This window comes from Trifolium pratense, linkage group LG3 (genome assembly GCF_020283565.1).
Source record: "Trifolium pratense cultivar HEN17-A07 linkage group LG3, ARS_RC_1.1, whole genome shotgun sequence".
Classification (NCBI taxonomy): Eukaryota; Viridiplantae; Streptophyta; class Magnoliopsida; order Fabales; family Fabaceae; genus Trifolium; species Trifolium pratense.
The window spans coordinates 22,216,446-22,236,168 of record NC_060061.1 but is presented as its reverse complement, the minus strand read 5'-3'; the positions used below and the strand labels follow the sequence as shown (position 1 = coordinate 22,236,168).

Genomic DNA, 19,723 nt, shown 5'->3' with positions numbered 1-19,723 from the left:
ATAATTAATGATAAAAACAATATATTAATGCCAAAGTTTTGGAATGGAGTAGTAAGTATCATCTATTCTTTATAGAAGTATATATACCAAAGGACAGTCTCATTAATGTTTGGCATGGAACATACTTTTTATTTTTTTAATAAAAAAACCTGATTTTTAAGATTAAATCTTGGCAATTAAAAACTTTAATTTGTTCCTTAAAAAAAAAAAAACTTTCATTGCCACATGGCAAACATCTAGAAAAGAACCGAGTAAATAGAACACTAGGAAATAGAATTGATCAGAACTCCTAAATGCCACCCTCAGGAGTCAATGAAACCAAACACCCACCTGACTGACCAAACTTGCATCCAGGAAAAGGTGAGCAACTACATGCCTGATGAAATTTCTTACTCAATTCTATCAAAGTTGCCTCTTAAATCTTTGAAGCGATTTGAATGTGTTCAAAAATCATGGTCTATCTTATTTGAAAATCATCACTTCATGAACATGTTCCGTGATAATTTATTATCTTATTCTGACCCAGCGTCTCTCATCCTAAGGGTTTTTAAAAACCGTAAACAACTTTTCTATTCTTTCTCTGGTGAGAGGTTTGAGAATAATAAGGTTAAATTAGATTGGTCAAATCCATGTGAAAACTATATTTTTGGATCTCGTAGTATTAATGGCACATTTTGTCTCCATGGATCTGTGCATTATTCCGAAATTGTATTGTGGACACCAGCTACCCAAACACGCAAGCTTCTTCCAGACAGTGTGGCTGAGTCGTTTAAAATGTTTATCCCAGATGAGGCTGATGTTTCTTTTTTATATCATGTTCAAGGATTTGGTTATGACCGTCTTATAAATGACTATAAGGTCATTCGGTATGTGGGTATTTACGTAGATTCATACCCTGGGGATGAAGACTGGTTGGAAGACCTTGATTCTGATCACTTATGGGAGATATATAGCCTAAGAAGTAACTCGTGGAGGAAACTTCATGTTGACATGCCGTATACATTGCAATGTTATGGCGACACCCAAATCTACATGGATGGAGTGTGTCATTGGTTGTGTGAACATTATAACTTTGAACCGTGTTTGGTATCATTTTACTTGAGCAATGAGGAGTTCTTCGTAACACCAATACCCTCAGATGTAGATGATTGTTTTGATGTTAAAGTATCGTGGATAAACTTGGCCGTGTTAAATGAGTCCATTGCATTGATCTCATATCATACAGAAACGACTACTTTTCACATATCAATTTTGAGTGAATTTGGTATGAAGGAATCATGGACTAAACTCTTTATTGCTGGACCATTGCCTTGCGTTGAGCGTCCTATCATAGTTGGGACAAAAGGAGAAATATTCTTCATAAGAAAAGATGAAGAATTAGTTTGGCTTGATTTAAGTACCCAAATGATTAGGGAGCTTGGTTACAAACGAGAGCCTTATACTATGCTGTGGATAATAATATACAAGGATGGCATTCTTTCAATTGAAGGAGTAAGTATTTAATTGTTTTTCTTGTTTTACTCCATTACAATAATTATTGGGAGATTACCTTGTTTACTTTATTTCTATATGCAAACTAATTTGTTATCTGTATCAATGAAATGATTGACATTTTACCCTTATTGAATGGCCTCTAGTTTTATGTAGAAATAACTTCTACGTGAAGAACTTCATTATCTAATGAGCAACAAATCTCTATTTGAGAACTTTTATTACATTCTGCCAGCAATATGGATTCACTATGTTTAACTTTTTGCTTTATGTTTTCTCCAGCAGTAACCCAAGTAGGGACATCCTGGCGTTCCGAATTGAGGGAGCAGAGATATGTAAGACAGTGATTTATAATCTTGTTGTGATACTGTAAAGTTGGTAGAATGTTATTTGAATCTAAGACGCCATTACTTTAATTTACATGTCATTTATTTCTGATTTGTTCTAACTGCTCTAGATTGTTGTTCACGAAGATAGTCCAAGCACGAGTGCATTTTTGGGGTCTTGGCCCAGATCAGAAGGAATGTTTCTTGGCTCTTCTGTGTGTATAGGGTTATGGAAAATGTAAAAGGGTGAATGTAAAGGAAATAAGAACATACTGATTGTGGAAATATACGGTGGATACGCGTTATATGGTTTTGTTTCTGGAACATATTTGATACTGATACTGAGACGATCAATCAAATATGTTCTTTCATGATTGTGAATTTGTGCTCAAATCTGTAAAAAACATAGGATCTGTTAAAATGTGCTGTGTTTGAATCTATGAATTGTGCTCAAATCTTTAAAAGTAAATAGGATCTTTAAAAATTAAAATGATATCACCAATTCATCATGAAGAATGCGATTGAGCCTGCTATGAAGTATTCCTTTATGACATGCCTGTTTTGCTGCTATACGAGTTCATTTTAAAATCATTGTTATCATGTACAATGCCTTTTTTAATGATTCCAGTCATGTCTTGATAAGAACCTCGTCATCGATCCTATTTTGGAAGAGGAAAACTTTCTTGAAGACTTGGTTTTAAATTTGTGTTGGTTAAGATAAAATTGATCTTGTCAATAAGTTAGAGACCATATATATATTATAAGCTCTATGTATTAATAATCATTAGTTTGGATGCAGATAGAAATATATAATAATACAATGTTTTATTTATAGCTTGTGGAACAAACATATCTCTGAAAAGATTTATTACTACATAATCACACAAACACACTTTCAATTCAAGTAGCCAAAATAGTACAATACCAAAGTCATGGAACTTGATTAATCAAGTTCATGGAATGGGATGTATAACTATTTTCCCAACAGCTCTATTAGTATTAAGATATGAATATGCTTCCACAGTCTCAGAAAATGGAAAAGGACTCTTAGGGTCCAATATTGGCTTCACTTTTCCACTCTCCAAGTAAGGTTTCAATTTCTCTAACACATCTCCATCTGAAGTCAGTAAGAAAGGGATAGCCGGCGGTGTTCCGGGTGGCAGTATTGTCACAACTTTCCCCCCTTCTTTAACAGCCTTCACTGCCCTCTCACTATCACCTGTTTTTCAAATAAAAAAAATATTCAATGAGTTTTCAATTATATTGTATTTATACATGAAAAATTTACATACAATAAAGCATAATAATATATAGATTCATATTGTCGGTAAGACCTAGTTCAATTTGTAATGTCGATATTACTAGGTTGAACACCTTCACTCGAGTTTAAATTCAAAATTTCGCAATTATATGTGAGTTTTCATGTGGTGCATGTTTATCACTTAGTCTATAGACAAAACATATAGATTCAAATTAAGTACAAATGTCTTACCTACTGCATCATACACTACATCAAATTTTTCTGAAAGTTGTTCATAATTCTCCTTAGTATAATCAATTGCCAAATCTGCTCCCAACTTCTTCAAAAATTCAAGTTTTGTAGTACTGGCAGTAGCTGCAATTCTTGATGCCTCAAAAACATGCTTGGCTAGCTATAGTCACAAAAAATAATTTCAGTTCATTAGAGGATAAAATACTGCATTATATGTGCCCAAAACATTGTGGCCTGAGAAATATATAGAGAATTCAACTAGTGATTAATACAAAAGTTCGTGTTCGGTGTCTGATATGTGTTGATGTCTGACTTTGATAAGACACCAACACATTTTGACTACATTCAATTAATTCATATTTAGAAAGAAGAATTCAAACCTGAATAACAAGAGATCCAACTCCGCCGGCACCTCCAAGAACAAGTATAGATTTACCGGAAGAAAACTCAATTCTTTCAAGTCCTTGATAAGCCGTAATTATTGCTAAAGGGAGGCTAGCAGCTTGAACAAAGCTGAAATTTGATGGTTTGTGAGCAAGTACTTTTTCTTCAGCAACAGTATACTCTGCCACAGAACCAACAATTTTTGGATGGTCTAAAGTGATCTCATTGATATCACCATAAACTTCATCTCCAACCTTAAATTTCTTCACTTGATCTCCCACACTAACCACCACTCCAGAAACATCATATCCTGGTACAGTCTTCACAACACCACCACACAAAATATTGAATCAAAATCAAAGTAATCTAACATATGATATAATTCTTGAGGTGAAAATGATATTTAATATTATTGACACCAATGTTTTAAAAATTGAATCGGAAGTCGAATTAGTGAAATTTTCTAGTGGTTTAACCGGTTAAATTGGTTCAATCACGGTTGAATCATATCATATGACAAATAAATAATAAAAAACTGAAAATGATTTGAAGATTAATATAAATAAAAAATCAATTGAACAAATGATGGTTCAACTCCAGTTAAATTGGATTGAACCATACTGCAATGTAATCAGAATTAAATCAATTGGCGAACTAACTGGCTCCCAATTCAACCAGGTGATTCTGTCAGTTCGGCCCAGTTTTTAAAACAAATTATTGAAACTATATAAGTATAAAATCTTACTGGCAAAGGAGAGTCAATGTCCTTGAAATGACCAAGAGCCCTTTTAATATCAACAGGATTAAGGGCAGCAGCCACAACCTTTATAAGAACTTGATCTTCCTTAGGGTGTGGTATAGGTACATTAGTATCAAACTTTAGATTTTCTTCTATGTTACCATATTGAGAATAAACCCAAGCTTTTGTATGAGATGGAATACTAGGTGTGTTTGCCATGATGATCACTTCACTATGATATGATACTTTGAATTTGAAAGTTGAACTTTGTATTGATGATTGTTTGTGTGATGATGCATAAATTGGCTACTATTTTTATAGATAGGAGTTGTACGTTACATGCATGAATCATTCTAATTTATGTTCATTTCGGAATAATGATTAATAATATTGATTCCCTTTTACCACTTGGGTTGGGTTGAACTAGTGGTGTTGGCTTGGGTCCTTGAAGTATGATACCAAACCACTTGACTTCTGACTTATTCTATTTTGGCTTAATTACTTTTTTGGTCCCTTAAAGATATTTTAGGTTTCACAATGGTCCCTTAAAGAAAAAAAAAGGCTCGGATTGGTCCCTTAAAGAAAAAAAGGTCCAGATTGGTCCCTTAAAGACATATATGTTTGTCATATTGGTCCTTTCCGTTAAATTTTAACTCCAAATATAACAAAAAATTCCAATGGTTAAACTTTTAAAAATTAATAAGGTTTTTGGTGGACCACTTACACTTAATGGCATCCACAATCCAGTCAACTAAAACTAACGTTTTTTGTAAAAAATTGACGGAAAGGACCAATTGAGAAACAAATGTGTCTTTAAGGGACCAATCCGGACCTTTTTTTCTTTAAGAGACCATTGTGAAACTTAAAATATCTTTAAGGGACCAAAAGACTAATTAAGCCTTCTATTTTGCACGTGCTTCACGCACTTACACATAGTACATAATCTTATTTTTTGATTTAACAATTTAACATAGTTTTCGAACTCATTCATTCATTCATTTTTCATTGGGTAGTCTACATTCTACAACAACAAGCAACTCATTGACGCAACATAAAGTGTGAAATTCGGGCCATGCATGTCTATGGTGGGACACTGTATAATAGGTGATCCACAAAAGACTATAACTTTAATTGACTCTTAAATTTTAGCGTGTGTTTGGTTCTGCGGCGGAGAGAATTGATTTTGGCAGAATTGATTCTATAAAATTGATTCTGGCCAAAATTGATTTTAAGCTGAAGTGGTTTATGTTTGGATATATTCATGAAAAAGTGAGTTGAACAAAAAATTTGAGTGTAAAAATCAATTCTAGAATCAGAAGCTACGATTTCTAGCTTCAAGTAGAATCAATTCTGGAGGCAGAATCAATTCTACTTTTGAGAAACCAAACAAGTCAGAATCAATTCTAAACGTCCAGAATCAATTCTGGATGCTCCAGAATTGAAACCAAACATACACTTAGTGTACTATCATATCTTATATGGAAAATGCTAAACGGTGCCTCCAGGGCACTAGTTAAGGATATAAATATGAAAATTTCATCTCGTAAATTGTGCATTCAATACTTTAATATGTAAAAAGTTATTCTCTCTCATCATTAACTTTTTCATTTGTTTTCTTTTTTAGTATGCTTAACTAGTGCTCGGGGCACTGTTTAGCATGACCCATCTTATATTATGCCCTACAAGTTTTTGATAATGAACAGCTTAATTAGTTTGAATTATTAAAGATTAAAGAAGTTAAAAGTCTTGTGTTTAAACTCGAGCAAATAAAAAAATACTAACATAAAAAATAGTCACTAACCTGTTTTAAAAAATAAAAACGTTTTGGGTGTGACTTTGAAAACATCCCGGGATATTGAGCCTATTTGTTATAGATTTTTTTAAAATAGATTCTTGTAGTGTTATATAATTTTGGGTAAAAAAATTTACAAAGAAACTTTTTATAAAAATTCAAATGAAAATTTGGTTTGAATAGTTATTCTTAAAATGTGATTTTAAGTATTTGATCATTTTATTGAAACTTTTTTTGGATATCAAAATTTTGAAAAATCACTTAATTTTGAAGCTATTTCAAATAGATTTTCATAAAAATCATTTTTGAAGTACAACTTTTTGAAAAATTGTGATTTTGACTATGTTTTGATCTTCAATAATGTGTGTTTATGTTATATGATGTCAAAATTGGTGTTTCAATTTAGAAAAAACGTATATAAAAAAACTTGTAATATTTTGAAAATCGATTTTAGAAAATTTATTTTAAAAAATACAAAGAAAAAATCCATTTTTTTAAAGCTGAAATAAACAGTCACAATATAATAACATCATGGCAATCTATGCCAGATCTATATTTCTCCCCACAATTGACTTTGTTATATAAGCCTTCCACGACACCACATATAAAAATGGAAGAACAAATAACTTATAATTAAATTACAATGAAATGAACCTATGTTATAATATGTCCATTGACAATAGTAAAAGGTGTGGGATTATTATAGTCTATTTTATTTTATGTAAAATCCGAATTGCAACAATGTTTTGACGCTAATCTAGCTCTACAGAGAGGGTTTTTATACATTTTATTTTTGAGGTAATCAGATATATCCTATGTGCATAATTGTAGAAACTACTCTGTCAAATCATATGGAATTCATACGGGTGAAAAATTCTCCCTAAGTTTCTTTCTCATCCGCTAAAAAGAAAGGTTCTTGCTCCGAGAAAACTTACCAAAAAGAGCCAAAATGTATCCGAAAAACACAAACTGAAGCGGGGATCACAAAAAAATGCAACACAAAGGGGGCGAACCAAGCGCTTGTTATTCAAATGATAAGATAAACAGGTTTAGGGCACGGACAAAATGAATAGCCCGACAGAAGCATCAATGCATTATTAGTTAGAATCAGAAAACAAAGAATATGATGTTAAAATCTTTACCAATAAGAAAAAGAGACTACATTTCCAAGAAGTCAGTTTATTCTTAATTTTTTTTTGAAGTTCAGTTTATTCTTAATCTTGTCAATAATAATAGGTTCTAAATAAATAAATAAAAAAAGGTTCTAAATGGATAAATTTAAGAATTTTGTATAAACCAAAGATTGTAAAAAAAAAAATTATTCATACTAGCGGCTAGATAGGGCGCATTCCGCATTCCGCACCTGTTAATAAAATATTTTTTATACTAAAAAAAATCAAGCTTAGCAAACATATAAAAGTGACACACCTTGGACCATCGCAATTATTTATTTATTTTTTTTGGTGAGTAGACCATCGCAATTATTTAATCCTGACTTACCAATGAAAATTGACATATTTAGTACTATGTTTGATTCTAAAATTTGGAGGGTCAATGAAACATACAAAAACACATATCCTTGTCCCATTGAACCAAGATATAATTTTTTGTTCTCCGCACAAGTAGTCTAAAATACCAAAATAATCCTTTGTGAACCAAACATAGACAAAATTTATTTAATACCTTGTGTGTTTGTCCCTGTTTTGTCTTGTACTGTTATGTTGTTCCTTAGTAAATTTATAGATATCCTTTTGTTACTCGATTGTGTCATTTGAACCGAGACTGCCAACATAATTTTTGCTATAACTTTTTTAGTGCTATCAGGTGTCGAAACTCGTTAACCATCAAAATTATATCATTAACCACAATTTTCAGATGTTCAAATTTATGTGTAGTTGAACACGGCTAATTGTTGTTTAACAACATTTAAACTTGTCGTTAATGAAGTTACGTTGGACTTGTTTAAAAAATATGAAGTTACCAGTTGGAGGTTAATGAGTTCTGTATATGATAAATCCATTAACCATTAAACTAAATGTGATTTACAATTATTTGAATTGTGTTAACTGTTGTGGCAAGTGTGAGGTGAGTTAAGTCTTACATTGCTTACAAAAGTAGAGGTTGAACACTTTATAAGTGAGAGGACCCATAAACTTAATGCCTTTAGAGTGTGTTTGGATGGAGAATTTTTTTGAGGTAAAGTAATGTTTTGAGGGAATTGAAATGATTTGAGGTGAATTTCATTATTTGGATGAAAATTTGAAGAATTTTCAAAATGATGGAAATTTATGAAGTATTTTGTTCAAGTTAAATTTAGAGAATTTCAAAATCACACCTAAAACCAAAGAATTTGAAATTCCTTATTCTCTATAAACTTTAAAAAATTACTAATTGATCGTAAAACCTAAAATTAGCCGAAAAACCTATAATCGACGATAAACGCTAAATCGAACGAAAATCCAAAAAATCGGCAGAAAAACTTAAAATTGGTCAAAAGCCCAAAAGTCGACTATAAACCCTACAATCGGCTGAAAACCCAAAAAATCGGCCGAAAAACCAAAAATCGACCGAAAACCCAAAAAATTGGCCGAAAACCTAAAATCGGCCAAAATCCAAAAAATCGACTATAAATCCTAAAATCGGCCGGCAACCCGAAAAATTGGCAGAAAAACCTAAAATCGGCCAAAATTCCAAAAATCGACTATAAACCCTAAAATCGGCTGAAAACCCAAAAAATCGGCCGATGGCTTTTGGTTTAAGGTCGATTTTTTTTGGGTTTAGGGTCGATTTTTGGGTTTTCGATTAATTTTTTGGGTTTTCAGCCGATTTTAGAGTTTATAGTCGATTTTAGGGCTTTTGGTCGATTTTAGGTTTTTCAGCCGATTTATGGTTTTTGACCGATTTTAGGTTTTTCCGCCGATTTTTTCGGTTTTTCGGCCAATTTTTGGGTTTAGGGTTGATTTTATTAAAATAAATAAAATTAAAGGAATGAAATTCAATTACATTATCCAAACAAAAATTTTTACAATTGATGGAATTTCAACACTTTATCCAAACACAGGAATTTGAAAATCAAGGGAATTCAATTGAATCAATTGAATTGCCTAGTATTTAAAATCCCTTGAATTTCTAGAATCCCTCGTGCAAACACACTTTAGTATGTTCCAAGAATTGACTCAGACTCATCATGGCTTGAACCCATTGGTGACGAGACTTGGCATTAAAGCCAATAACATTAAACATTAAACAACTTAAAACTATCAACTACAACCAGAGCAATAATCAAAGTTTCATTTCTAAAAGTTGTAATTTCAAATCCCTTGTTTTAGGCAAAAATTCTCAACAAACATAGTAATTTAGGAGGCACCACTTCAAATAGGCAAATATATATATATATCAAGTACATAATTGATTTGTTACACATTTCTACTTCCAAAGCATCACTATCAAGTACCTATTTTTTGTATTATCCTTTAAAAGGCCTTATTTTTTGTGAACTTAATAAAGCGAGTTGCCAACATATTTGGGAGGTACCTGCACATGTGCAGATCAGGGAGGTTGCCTTAGATCTGGTAAAGGACCCTGGAATAACCCTGAAATTTTGAAGGTTAGGTTATCTGATGTGCTGTACTTTCCTTCTGATTGTCAAACTTATTACGTGCTAACTGTTAATTGTATGCGGTCGAACATTTTGCAGATGATTCGCAGTGGTGAAGCAAGGCGAATAAGTCAACCGGTAAAAGTTCTAAACAGCGAAGGGAAGGTTGTTGCTCATACTAAGCCACAATGCCAGATGATAATTTGTCGTTTGGTTTTCATTATTTGTTTGAACTGAGTGGAGCCTGTTTTGAATCATGTGCCTCTTCAGTGTCCTTTTCATCTTATAACGATCGATTATGTCATTTCTTTCTTGCAGGTAAATGGCATTGATACATCAACATCTGAATCAAGGTCCGAAGCTGAAGATAATGATATAGCTTCTCCAAAAGTAAGTGTTGATCTTGTCTTTTGTTAACTCATTGTTTCATTGATTGTTAAGAATAGGCTAAATACATCTTGCGCTCCTTTAAATTAGATGTTTGTAACAAGTTAGTCCTTTATGGTTTTTTGTAATAAATTGGTCTTTAAGTCATAAAATATTTGCATCAGTACCCTTTTCCATCCAACTCTGCTAAAAAGAGCCTATGTTATGTAGCCGCCATTTAAGTAACATTTAGGTGGCATGTCCAAAAAGTGCTTATGAGTTATGACACCAAACATGATTACTTATGCTACTGCAAATAAACAGCTAAACTGATCCACATATTCATAATATGCTAAATATATTCTAGATTATTCTAGCATTTTTAGACTGTTTTTAACAATTCCCTTTATGCTTGTGTTGTCCAAAAGAATCCTAACAATTGGTTGGACCCGTCGGATTCGATGATGAGTGCAATGGAGACTAGAACGAGTGTTTTGGAAAAGCTGGTTAGTGAACAAGGGAAGCTACTGACAGAGTTGAAAACAGACATGGGGCAAATCAAAGAATTGCTGTTGGAATTCATGAAGAAAAAACCTCCCTCAGAAGGTACTGAAAATCTTGTCAAGAATGTGAAAACAGAAGACGACGGTGCAGAATTTGTTGTTGTCAATTGGAATTGATTTTGCATTTAAAATCTATTATTCAAGTATTCAACTCTCTTTTACGCGAATGTATCCAAACTTTGACTGGTTTATTGTTTTGCTAGTTTCATTGGTCAGATTTGTAACTTAAGGTTTGATATTTTTTGTAAATGAGAAATTCATGCAAATTGGGAATGTCAATCATTGGACAACTTAGGATGTAAAGTTTTTTTTTTTTTTTTTTGACTAAATGTAAAGTTTATTTTTTAAGGAACTAATTAATGTTACTTTTGTTTTCTTCAGAAATCACAAGATATAACTTGTTAAGCAAAATAAATGTTAAAACTAAACCATACCTAGTTTTATTTAATATATACACAATTGTGCAATTGTGAAGAATGATACATTGATTTATACAAAGAGTATTATACATAAAATATCAGTTGAATAATGGAGACATTATACAAAGCTGAATGTAGTATCATCCATGGAGTTGATATGATTGAGAAACGCCGCTAACTTTACCACTCTTAACTATCGCCTTAATTACCAGTGGAACTGCAATCACAAACCGAAAAATTTGTATAAGAGAAAACAATATATAGAAAAATGCATGGCAAGTAATATATCAGTGTCAAAGTTAAAATGACCTACCAACTTCTTCTTTTTCTTTTTGTCAATTTGTGATTGAAGCTCCACTTGCTTCACAAGGGCGTCGTCAAGTGCCTAAAACCGGTAAATGGGAGCAAATAAAATTACAATTATGTTCCCTAATTATTATAAAATTGTGAAATATCTATCGAGAAAAAGTACCTTTTTAGATGTAGCTAACTCTTGCTCGAGCATTTCGACACGGTTTAGAGCACTGTTGAGCAATTCTTCCACTTCAGGTGGTATGGAAGGTCTCATCACGAGGGTGTTCACCTTCTCTTCAAGATCGGCCATGCGCTTCATCATAGTCATGTGATCATCAAAGGAAATTCCAGGTGCTTTTTTCATCATATTGTCATCATAACATACTGAGTTACCATACATATCTGCAGTCCTTTTCCTTGGCATGTACCGAGTCACGCGGATTAACGTTATGATTGCCAAAATAACAGACATGAGTCCACCGACAAATTGGTTTCTAAATCCATTAGAAGTCCTGCAAACATTGTTATCGTAGCAACCTGCACCTCGATGGAAATAATCTATTTAATATTTAATTAAAATAAAAATGTCTCAAAGCCATTCTTAATTGTGTTGGTAAAATGGCGTATGCAATTTATCATCGAACAATATCAAATACCTTTAGAAAGTTTCTTTTGATCATTTTGTATTGCTTCATTCCAGGAAACTGGTTTGTCTTTGGCCAAGGTTTCAAACTGATATACATTATTACATTGTTTTGCTGCCTGCAATATAGAAAGAGAATACCGAAAAATATGTTAGTTTTGAAGTTAAACATAAGTTGAATGAATATGAAATTATCATTTGTATTACATTTCATCAAGTAATGAAACATGGCTTCTAGTTCATAGTAAATTACTATATGCTTAGAAAAATTAGCAGCATTATGGTAATTTATGCAGTTTCCGTAACTGTTTCGTGCAAGTTATAGAAATAATTGATAAAGCCTGTGAAACTTACTTCTGCTATAGCGTGGCATGCCTCCTCGAGAGCAGCTTCTTTGTTGAAAGAATCACATTCCTTAGTATCATAAGAAAAAGAAAAGATATTAAGTTTCGTAACGAAACAATGCACTTGAAACTATAAAGAAGAAGGAGGCTAACTACCTTTTGACACTTTGTTTCATCTTTGATGTTTGTTTTCTCCGCAACCTCGGATGAAGTTTTCCTTCTGCATTTTACTTCACCGTTTTGAAGCATCTAATTCATACGGAAAAAAAACTTTACTATTCTTTTCCTGATTATATAACTAATTATTGTTTTATCTTTCTACAATGAAACTACCTTCAAGATTTCGGGGTCATTCCATGGTCCCTTGTCAGAAAGCATGCAACCGCCTTTGTCTGCACAAGTACAAGTACCCCCCAAGAACTCTGGAAGTTCACTGGCATCGATGATTTCAAGCAACTTGCTCTGGTATTTGTTACCTAGGACCTGATCAATAAATCGGTAAATTGTTTAATATTACTACTTAACTGATATCAACATAACTTCAAACTGTTGAACATAAAAATAAAAAGCTTACATGGATTTTGGAGGTGGTTTTAGGATCAAGGAAGGACTTAACAGTGTTCCACAACATCCTAAATCCAGAACCAGCATTGATGATGAACATACGGTTCAAGGACTGTATAAAAAGAAGAGTTCAATTAAGGTAATTTCAGAAGATTGCATTTAAACCAGTGTGGATAACCACTATGACAAAGTGTGTAAATTAATACCTCAGGATAGTTGTCACCATCAATCTTCTGAAGCCTCTGGAGGAGATCTCTTGCAGCTTTGTTCATACTTCTGAGACCCTGAACAACCATGTTATAGTCATAACTTGTTTGAAGCTTCTTTTACTTATATAACCAGTTATAATATAGGCTAATTACATGTTTGGTCTCTTACGTTTATTTTAGGTTTCAAGTTGGTCCATTTTTACTGATGTCGGCATAAGTTCGTTCTTTCAATCAAATTTTGAGTTAATTCCGTCGAAACTTCCATGTGGCAACCCCCTAAGTTATCCACGTATGTAACTCTGTTAGCCACGTGAACGATTTAAACGAAAATTTGACTAAAAGGTCCAACTTATTGTAACGTAAGAGACCAACTTGAAACTTTTTAAACATAGGGGACCAGATTGAAATCTAAAATAAACAGAAGGGACCAAACATGCCATTTAACCTATACTATGCTCTCAACAAGTATAACACTAAATGGATTATCATTGAATTAAGATGTTATGATAGTTCTTTTTCTGGTTTTATAAGTAAATAGTTATACCAATCCTTGCACATCCAAGATTGTTGTGCTTTGATCAATGTGTTTCTTTGCAGCAATCGAACAAGCAGGCATCTTAACATTGAATGTCTTCTCGAACTCTCTTACGTGGTACTTAAGATATCGGTCGATAGTTGTTACTTGCATCAGCTTGTTTGAGTCAACCAAACCCAACCTTTCGATATAAACTGGTCTTCCATCCTTATCAACTCCATGTGTTCCTTGAGGGTAGTACTTTAGAACTTCATCTATCTCATTGAATTCAAAATCCTCCATGATAGTGTCAGCACCAAATTCCTTCCTCCATTGGAGCATATCTTCCCACATTTGCTTTGTTTTCTCGATGTCATACTTCCTTGCTCTCAAGAATCTGAATTATCATATAATAAATCAATAGCACATTAAAAACAATCAAATCAAGGCATAAAATGATGTCACATCACATATTATTAATTAAAGTGACGGTAAGGACAATTTTACAATCGCCTCCGAGGAGATTTTAACTTCGTCATTTGAGATTATAAAGTCAGCATTTTATCACTCAACTGACACCTCACGATGTTGCAGCTATTAAGTACTAATAAACAATTGAAGAATAAACTATATGAGTCTCAAGGGCTACCTTAGCATCATATGATGATCATTGTGTTTTGAGGGTAATAGCTCTTCTAGAGTAAGTACTTGGCGAAAAGCTTCAAGTGCCAGCAACTCTTCTGTATCGAGTTCATCCTCGACAATAGACATAACCCTGCCGTGTCTTCGCCCCTTCTTTATGGAATTTTTGAACATAGAAGATGCATTTATTGCTACCTTCTTTAAGGATCCAAGCTTTGTCTTCTTTTCATCCTCCAAATTTTCAGTCTCAAGACCTATTTTTCGCAGAAAGAAAAAAATTACTAACACAAGTTTAAACAAGAATACTAATTGAAATGAAAAAAAAATCATATTAGGATTATCTAATTTCAGTTTCTATTGCTTTACATTTTCCTCATCTTCATGCATAATAAAGAATGTTCAAATTTTAAGGCCTATACCATTTCATATAATCATATTCTAATAAAAACATGATTATTATATTAATATATAAGGAATAATAACAAAATCTAAGAAAATTGATCATGAAATGCAAAAGGGATAATGAAATTGAAATAATAACATAAACTCACTAACCTTTAACAGGTTGATCAATACTAATAGGTGCAGAGATAGTGTCACACATGATTATTTAATTGAATCTCTTGTATGCTTACTCAAATGATCACAATCAACCTTAATGTAGAAGATAATCAATAATTAACATATACAACAAAAGCCCACAATTGAACCTTCACGTGCAACTACACCTATTTGTCATCAACAACAACACATGTAATTAATTAGAAGCTAAAAAAAACTAATTATCTTTTACAAATATAACAATCAATTAAACCTTCTTCAAATTCAACATGCATGAAGAAAAAAAAGAAGACAATATTAAAAAAATTATGTACTTAATAAATAATAATCAAGTGTAGTTGAAGCAGCTGCATTGAGATTAATCTATGGGGGGTTAAAATGTTCATGAATCAACATTACATATAATGAAGGAGATAAATTAATTATTAAGAGAAATAATTAAAATTAGAAGGAAGAAGAAAATCAAGAAAAATTGGTAATGAAAATTATAATTAGATACGTACCTTGAGAAAAAAAACAATGTAGCATTACAATTAGAAGAATAGGTAACACAAATTTATGATCCAAATATATCTATAAGATTGAGGCCATAATTTGATAGCTAAAATTGGAAGACAAGTTGGTGAAACCTCATATTTAGATTTTACCGTTTTTTGTTTGTTGATTTATTTTTTCAATTTCCTTTTTAATACCATAATATAATAATGTCATGTTATTTTAAGTTGTCTTTAACATAATATATTTCTTTTGTTCATTTTTATTTATAGTATTTTAATATATTTAACTCTTTTTTTGGTTTAACTTGTTGGAGTTACGTTTAGTTTAATTACTTTAAAATTAGACTATTTAACATAATGTGGTTGAGTAGTTATTAGTTAATTAATTATGATTGAGTCATAGGGTGAATTGTTGTATCTTGTTTATCCTTAATAGACACTTCCATTCTCACATATCCTTCTAGAATTGTTAATTAACAGATTTTAGTTGTGAGGAAGGTGGCTTTTATTTTTCCCAATTGACATTTGAAGGCGATATAGGCAAAATAATTAGTAACAATTTGGGGAGTAGTTTTTTTTTTTTTTAAACATAATTTTTATTTAACATAAAAAATGAGTATATATATATATATGGACAAATAGTACTATACCCAGAAATCGGGGTTAAGTAAAAGAAGGTACTTGACACAATAAGGTAAAAACTAGGAAAAAACAACAATCCTTTAAAATAGACACAAATTCTTAATTAGCTAATATGATACAATCTATTGGATTATTAATCCATTCATATAAAATACAAGATCCGAATTTTTCTTCCCTATTAACCATTTCCATGATAACCTTATAATTTCATCAAAGTTCATCAATTGTCGACACTTTTGAGTTGAAAATCAAATCATTTCTAACTCTCCAAATGAATTAGATAATCGCATCCACACCGAAAGAAGTCCTTTAAGCCGATTACCATTACCATTCCCAAAACAAAATATTGTAGGAACATAAAAGGTCTCTAGGCACAACCGAACACCATCCAAGCCAATTAAAAACATTGTACCATAAAGTAGAAGCAAATGTGCATGACCAAAGAGATGCCCCTCACTTTCCAATTCTACCGAAAGAGTTTGCCATAGAAAAAACATGTCATCTACATTGATTCCAAAATGTTTACTCTTGAAAAATTGTTTTTAAGTTTGAATATGAGCTCGAACCACCTCAAAATTGCTTTGGTACTCCACAAGTTTTCAACACAAGCTTCACCCGCAAAAAGTGTATCGTCAGCATATTAAAGGTGAGAGACTACCACATCCGACTCGCGGACTTGAACCCCTTAAAAAAAACGAAGTCGACTGCTTTCTTCATTAAAGCACTTAGGGCCTCCACTACAAGAATGAACAAGGTACAAGAGAATCTCCTTGCTTAAAACCCTTGCTAATATCAATTTTTTCTGTTGGACATTCATTAACAAACACTTAGAGACGACCAACAAACACACAAACTTTTATCCAACCCCTTTATTTGGGGGGGTGGGGGGGGGGAGTAGTATTTGGTATATATGTGTACCTTTTCACAATAAGTTTACAGAGTATTCTGACAAACTTTTAGACCATGAGGTTAATTTATGTGAATATGGTAATAACTCTAAATTATTTAGTCATACTCACATGTAGAAAAGAGTATAAAGAGAAAAGTAAAATATTTTAGACTTAAATAGTGACTCAATGCCTTCGCTGCAACGATTACTAATTCAAGTTTTAAAACTATGAATGAGAAACTCACGCAAGTGAAAATTTAAAGGGTAGAAAGGTAAGAAATATAACTAGAAAATTTAAGTGATTTTTATAAAATGTAACATGATGTGATTATATAAAGATTTATTTTTTTTTATAAGAAAAGTTTTTTTTTTCTGCTCTATAAAATTATTAAGTTTTGATTGTTGTTTCTATAAAACAAAAAATTACACTACTTAGATCCCTCAAAATTATTCTACAACCAGTTTTCGTCTTTGTTGTTAAGGTATCATATATTTTTAAATGATATTTTTGACAAAATATTTAGAAAATTATAAAAAATAAGCTCAATAAGTTGATTAGTATATTCACATAAATTAGTGGCTTATATTTATATATTTCATTTTTGGCGTTTAAAAAAACATTTCATTTTCCATTTGTGGATTGGCATATGTTAAAAATTAATTTCAATAATATTTTAAATATATCTCGAAATTTTTAAAAAAAATACTTAACAGTCTAATTTTTTAAAACCGTTTGCAAAATAATTTTTTACAAATTAAATAGTGTAATTTATTTTTGGGGAGATAAAAAGATAAAAATTAGAACTAAAAATGCTTCAAAAATCAAAATTATTAGCAAGTGGGTGGCCAAATGCGGAAGCGGGAAACATGAACAGGTGTCGAAATATAAATGGGTGCTTTCAATTTCCCGCTCTTTTTATTAGTTATTACTTACTAGTCACAAACCTTCCGCATATACCCATACCGTATTTATTGATCAATTTTCATTTTCGCGCCGACCATTTTTAATTTTAGAACCACAACCTCGCAATCCAAATCACAACCTCCCCTATTTTTTTATTTTTTTTAGAAAATGCTAAATAATACTTCCGAGTACTGGTTAAGAATACTACTAAATATAAGAAGGTGAACATAGTTGTTTTCAATATAAAATTTACCTCTTTTAGTTTGTTAATTAGTATCACTGACATTAATTAGCATAAACGAATCTTCACAACTCATACATTAAATTTGTGTAAAATAATCAATTATTATATCATATGAGGTAAAATTCTAACATAGCTCGTCTTCAAATATAAATTCACAAATGTAGAGAAAAAATATTATACGCAAAAATAATGGTCTAACAATGATAATGTCACACAATCAAAACAAATTCACAATGCTTGATGTTGAAAGTAGACTTCAAAAGGGCTTATGATACTGTTAACTGGAATTATTTGGAGTATATGATGCGACGTATGGGTTTTGCACAGGGTTGGCTGAAGTGGATGAGAGCTTGTATCTTTAGTAGTTCAATGTCAGTGTTAGTCAACGATAGTCCTACGGAGGACTTTTCAGTTGGAAAAGGGTTGCGGCAAGGAGATCATTTATCCCCTTTTCTCTTCTTGATCGCGGCGGAAGAACTTACTAGAATGATGCAAAAGGCAGTTGACAATAGTAATTTCCACGGGTACAAAGTTAACAATGAACTTCAGTATCATACTTTGCAATTCGTTGATGAAACAGTTTTAATTGGAGAAGGTAATTGAGGGAACTTATGGTCCATAAAAACAGTGTTGCGCAGTTTTGAGTTGGTGTCGGGTTTGAAAGTTAATTTTTTCAAAAGCAAACTATATGGTATTAATCTTGATAATAATTTTTTGTCGGCTGCATCATCTTTCCTTCACTGTGAGGTAGATTCTATTCCCCTTCGTTTTTTAGGAATTCCGGTTGGAGCCAATCCAAGGCGAAAGATAACTTGGAAACCTATCGTGGATACAGTGCAACACCGTTTGAATGGGTGGAATGGTCGGAATTTATCAATTGGCGGCAGAGTTACTCTTATTAACTCGGTACTTTCTAGCCTACCTCTATATTTTTTTTCTTTCTTTAAGGCACCGTCTTGTGTCTTAAAAGAATTGTTTAGTATTCAACGAAAGTTTTTATGGGGAGGATGCTCGGAAACAAAGAAGATTTGTTGGATTAATTGGGATACCATTTGCTTACCAAAAAATAAAGGTAGTTGGGGTATTAAGAACCTTGAATATTTCAATCTTGCTTTACTTTGTAAATGGAAATGGAGAGCACTTTGCGAGCATAATACGGTGTGGTCCAAACTGTTAGTGCACAGATATGGGAACATGACAGATAATTAATTTTCTTTCCTCTACGAACAGAGAAGTTAAATGGCAGTCATTGTGGTGGCGCGATATCATGAAGATAGGGGGAGTAGAGCATGGAGATTGGTTCAAAATCAAAAGCAATGTGAGTAATGTGTTTAGGTAATGGAAGTGGATTGCGTTTTTGGCATGACATATGGTATGGACCTCATTGCATGAAACATTTGTATCCTCAATTGTTTATTAAAGCTCTTAATCCTGATGCTTTGATAATTAGTATGGGCATGTGGCAAGACCATAAATGGGCGTGGCTGGCAGCTACTATGGGTAGAAGATTTATCACTTCATGAGCAAAGAAGCTTCTACTGAATTGTTGTGTTTGTTAACTGACATTATTCCTTTGTTAGATAGCACAGACCGCATAAGATGGAAG

At 32.3% G+C, this 19,723-nt stretch overlaps 4 protein-coding genes across 7 annotated transcripts; 2 read left to right on the top strand and 2 right to left on the bottom strand.

The window, feature by feature from the left end:
• The first annotated feature begins 202 nt into the window (after window positions 1-202).
• On the top strand, window positions 203-2,257 carry LOC123914441 (F-box protein At1g11270-like). 4 transcript variants are annotated; one of them, XM_045965600.1, is made up of 3 exons: window positions 203-1,491; window positions 1,774-1,826; window positions 1,969-2,257. In XM_045965600.1, the coding sequence occupies exons 1-2, from the start codon at window positions 313-315 to the stop codon at window positions 1,777-1,779; spliced, it is 1,185 nt and encodes a 394-aa protein (XP_045821556.1). In that variant the 5' UTR covers window positions 203-312; the 3' UTR covers window positions 1,780-1,826; window positions 1,969-2,257. The 4 variants fall into 4 exon arrangements, with proteins under 4 accessions (XP_045821556.1, XP_045821555.1, XP_045821554.1 ...); XM_045965599.1 differs by having other exon boundaries at window positions 1,949-2,257; XM_045965598.1 differs by having other exon boundaries at window positions 1,774-2,257.
• A 332-nt stretch (window positions 2,258-2,589) lies between these two features.
• LOC123914442 (2-methylene-furan-3-one reductase-like) lies at window positions 2,590-4,795 on the bottom strand. Its single transcript, XM_045965603.1, has 4 exons — window positions 4,439-4,795; window positions 3,690-4,013; window positions 3,310-3,469; window positions 2,590-3,036 (listed from the first exon to the last, which is right to left on the bottom strand). Exons 1-4 carry the CDS (start codon window positions 4,649-4,651, stop codon window positions 2,771-2,773), a joined length of 963 nt encoding a protein of 320 aa, XP_045821559.1. The 5' UTR covers window positions 4,652-4,795; the 3' UTR covers window positions 2,590-2,770.
• A 4,923-nt stretch (window positions 4,796-9,718) lies between these two features.
• On the top strand, window positions 9,719-10,899 carry LOC123914443. Its single transcript, XM_045965604.1, has 4 exons — window positions 9,719-9,831; window positions 9,922-9,987; window positions 10,141-10,212; window positions 10,617-10,899. Exons 2-4 carry the CDS (start codon window positions 9,922-9,924, stop codon window positions 10,866-10,868), a joined length of 390 nt encoding a protein of 129 aa, XP_045821560.1. The 5' UTR covers window positions 9,719-9,831; the 3' UTR covers window positions 10,869-10,899.
• A 476-nt stretch (window positions 10,900-11,375) lies between these two features.
• On the bottom strand, window positions 11,376-15,301 carry LOC123914777 (phosphatidylinositol/phosphatidylcholine transfer protein SFH3-like). Its single transcript, XM_045965950.1, has 12 exons — window positions 14,936-15,301; window positions 14,388-14,634; window positions 13,769-14,135; window positions 13,222-13,299; window positions 13,026-13,127; window positions 12,785-12,934; window positions 12,608-12,700; window positions 12,462-12,521; window positions 12,121-12,226; window positions 11,643-12,001; window positions 11,484-11,555; window positions 11,376-11,387 (listed from the first exon to the last, which is right to left on the bottom strand). Exons 1-12 carry the CDS (start codon window positions 14,982-14,984, stop codon window positions 11,376-11,378), a joined length of 1,695 nt encoding a protein of 564 aa, XP_045821906.1. The 5' UTR covers window positions 14,985-15,301.
• Between the last annotated feature and the right edge of the window lie 4,422 nt (window positions 15,302-19,723).

Excerpts from the sequence above, each read along its gene's own strand:
- LOC123914441 (XM_045965600.1), top strand. The coding sequence starts at position 313 with ATGAAACCAAACACCCACCTGACTGACCAAACTTGCATCCAGGAAAAG.
- LOC123914442 (XM_045965603.1), bottom strand. The coding sequence starts at position 4,651 with ATGGCAAACACACCTAGTATTCCATCTCATACAAAAGCTTGGGTTTAT. Across the intron at positions 3,470-3,689 it reads TTGGATCTCTTGTTATTCAG|CTAGCCAAGCATGTTTTTGA; the intron begins GTTTGAATTCTT and ends TTGTGACTATAG. Across the intron at positions 3,037-3,309 it reads TGTAGTGTATGATGCAGTAG|GTGATAGTGAGAGGGCAGTG; the intron begins GTAAGACATTTG and ends TTTGAAAAACAG.
- LOC123914443 (XM_045965604.1), top strand. The coding sequence starts at position 9,922 with ATGATTCGCAGTGGTGAAGCAAGGCGAATAAGTCAACCGGTAAAAGTT. Across the intron at positions 9,988-10,140 it reads TTCTAAACAGCGAAGGGAAG|GTAAATGGCATTGATACATC; the intron begins GTTGTTGCTCAT and ends TCTTTCTTGCAG. Across the intron at positions 10,213-10,616 it reads ATGATATAGCTTCTCCAAAA|AATCCTAACAATTGGTTGGA; the intron begins GTAAGTGTTGAT and ends GTTGTCCAAAAG.
- LOC123914777 (XM_045965950.1), bottom strand. The coding sequence starts at position 14,984 with ATGTGTGACACTATCTCTGCACCTATTAGTATTGATCAACCTGTTAAA. Across the intron at positions 12,701-12,784 it reads ATGACCCCGAAATCTTGAAG|ATGCTTCAAAACGGTGAAGT; the intron begins GTAGTTTCATTG and ends CGTATGAATTAG. Across the intron at positions 11,556-11,642 it reads AGTTAGCTACATCTAAAAAG|GCACTTGACGACGCCCTTGT; the intron begins GTACTTTTTCTC and ends TACCGGTTTTAG.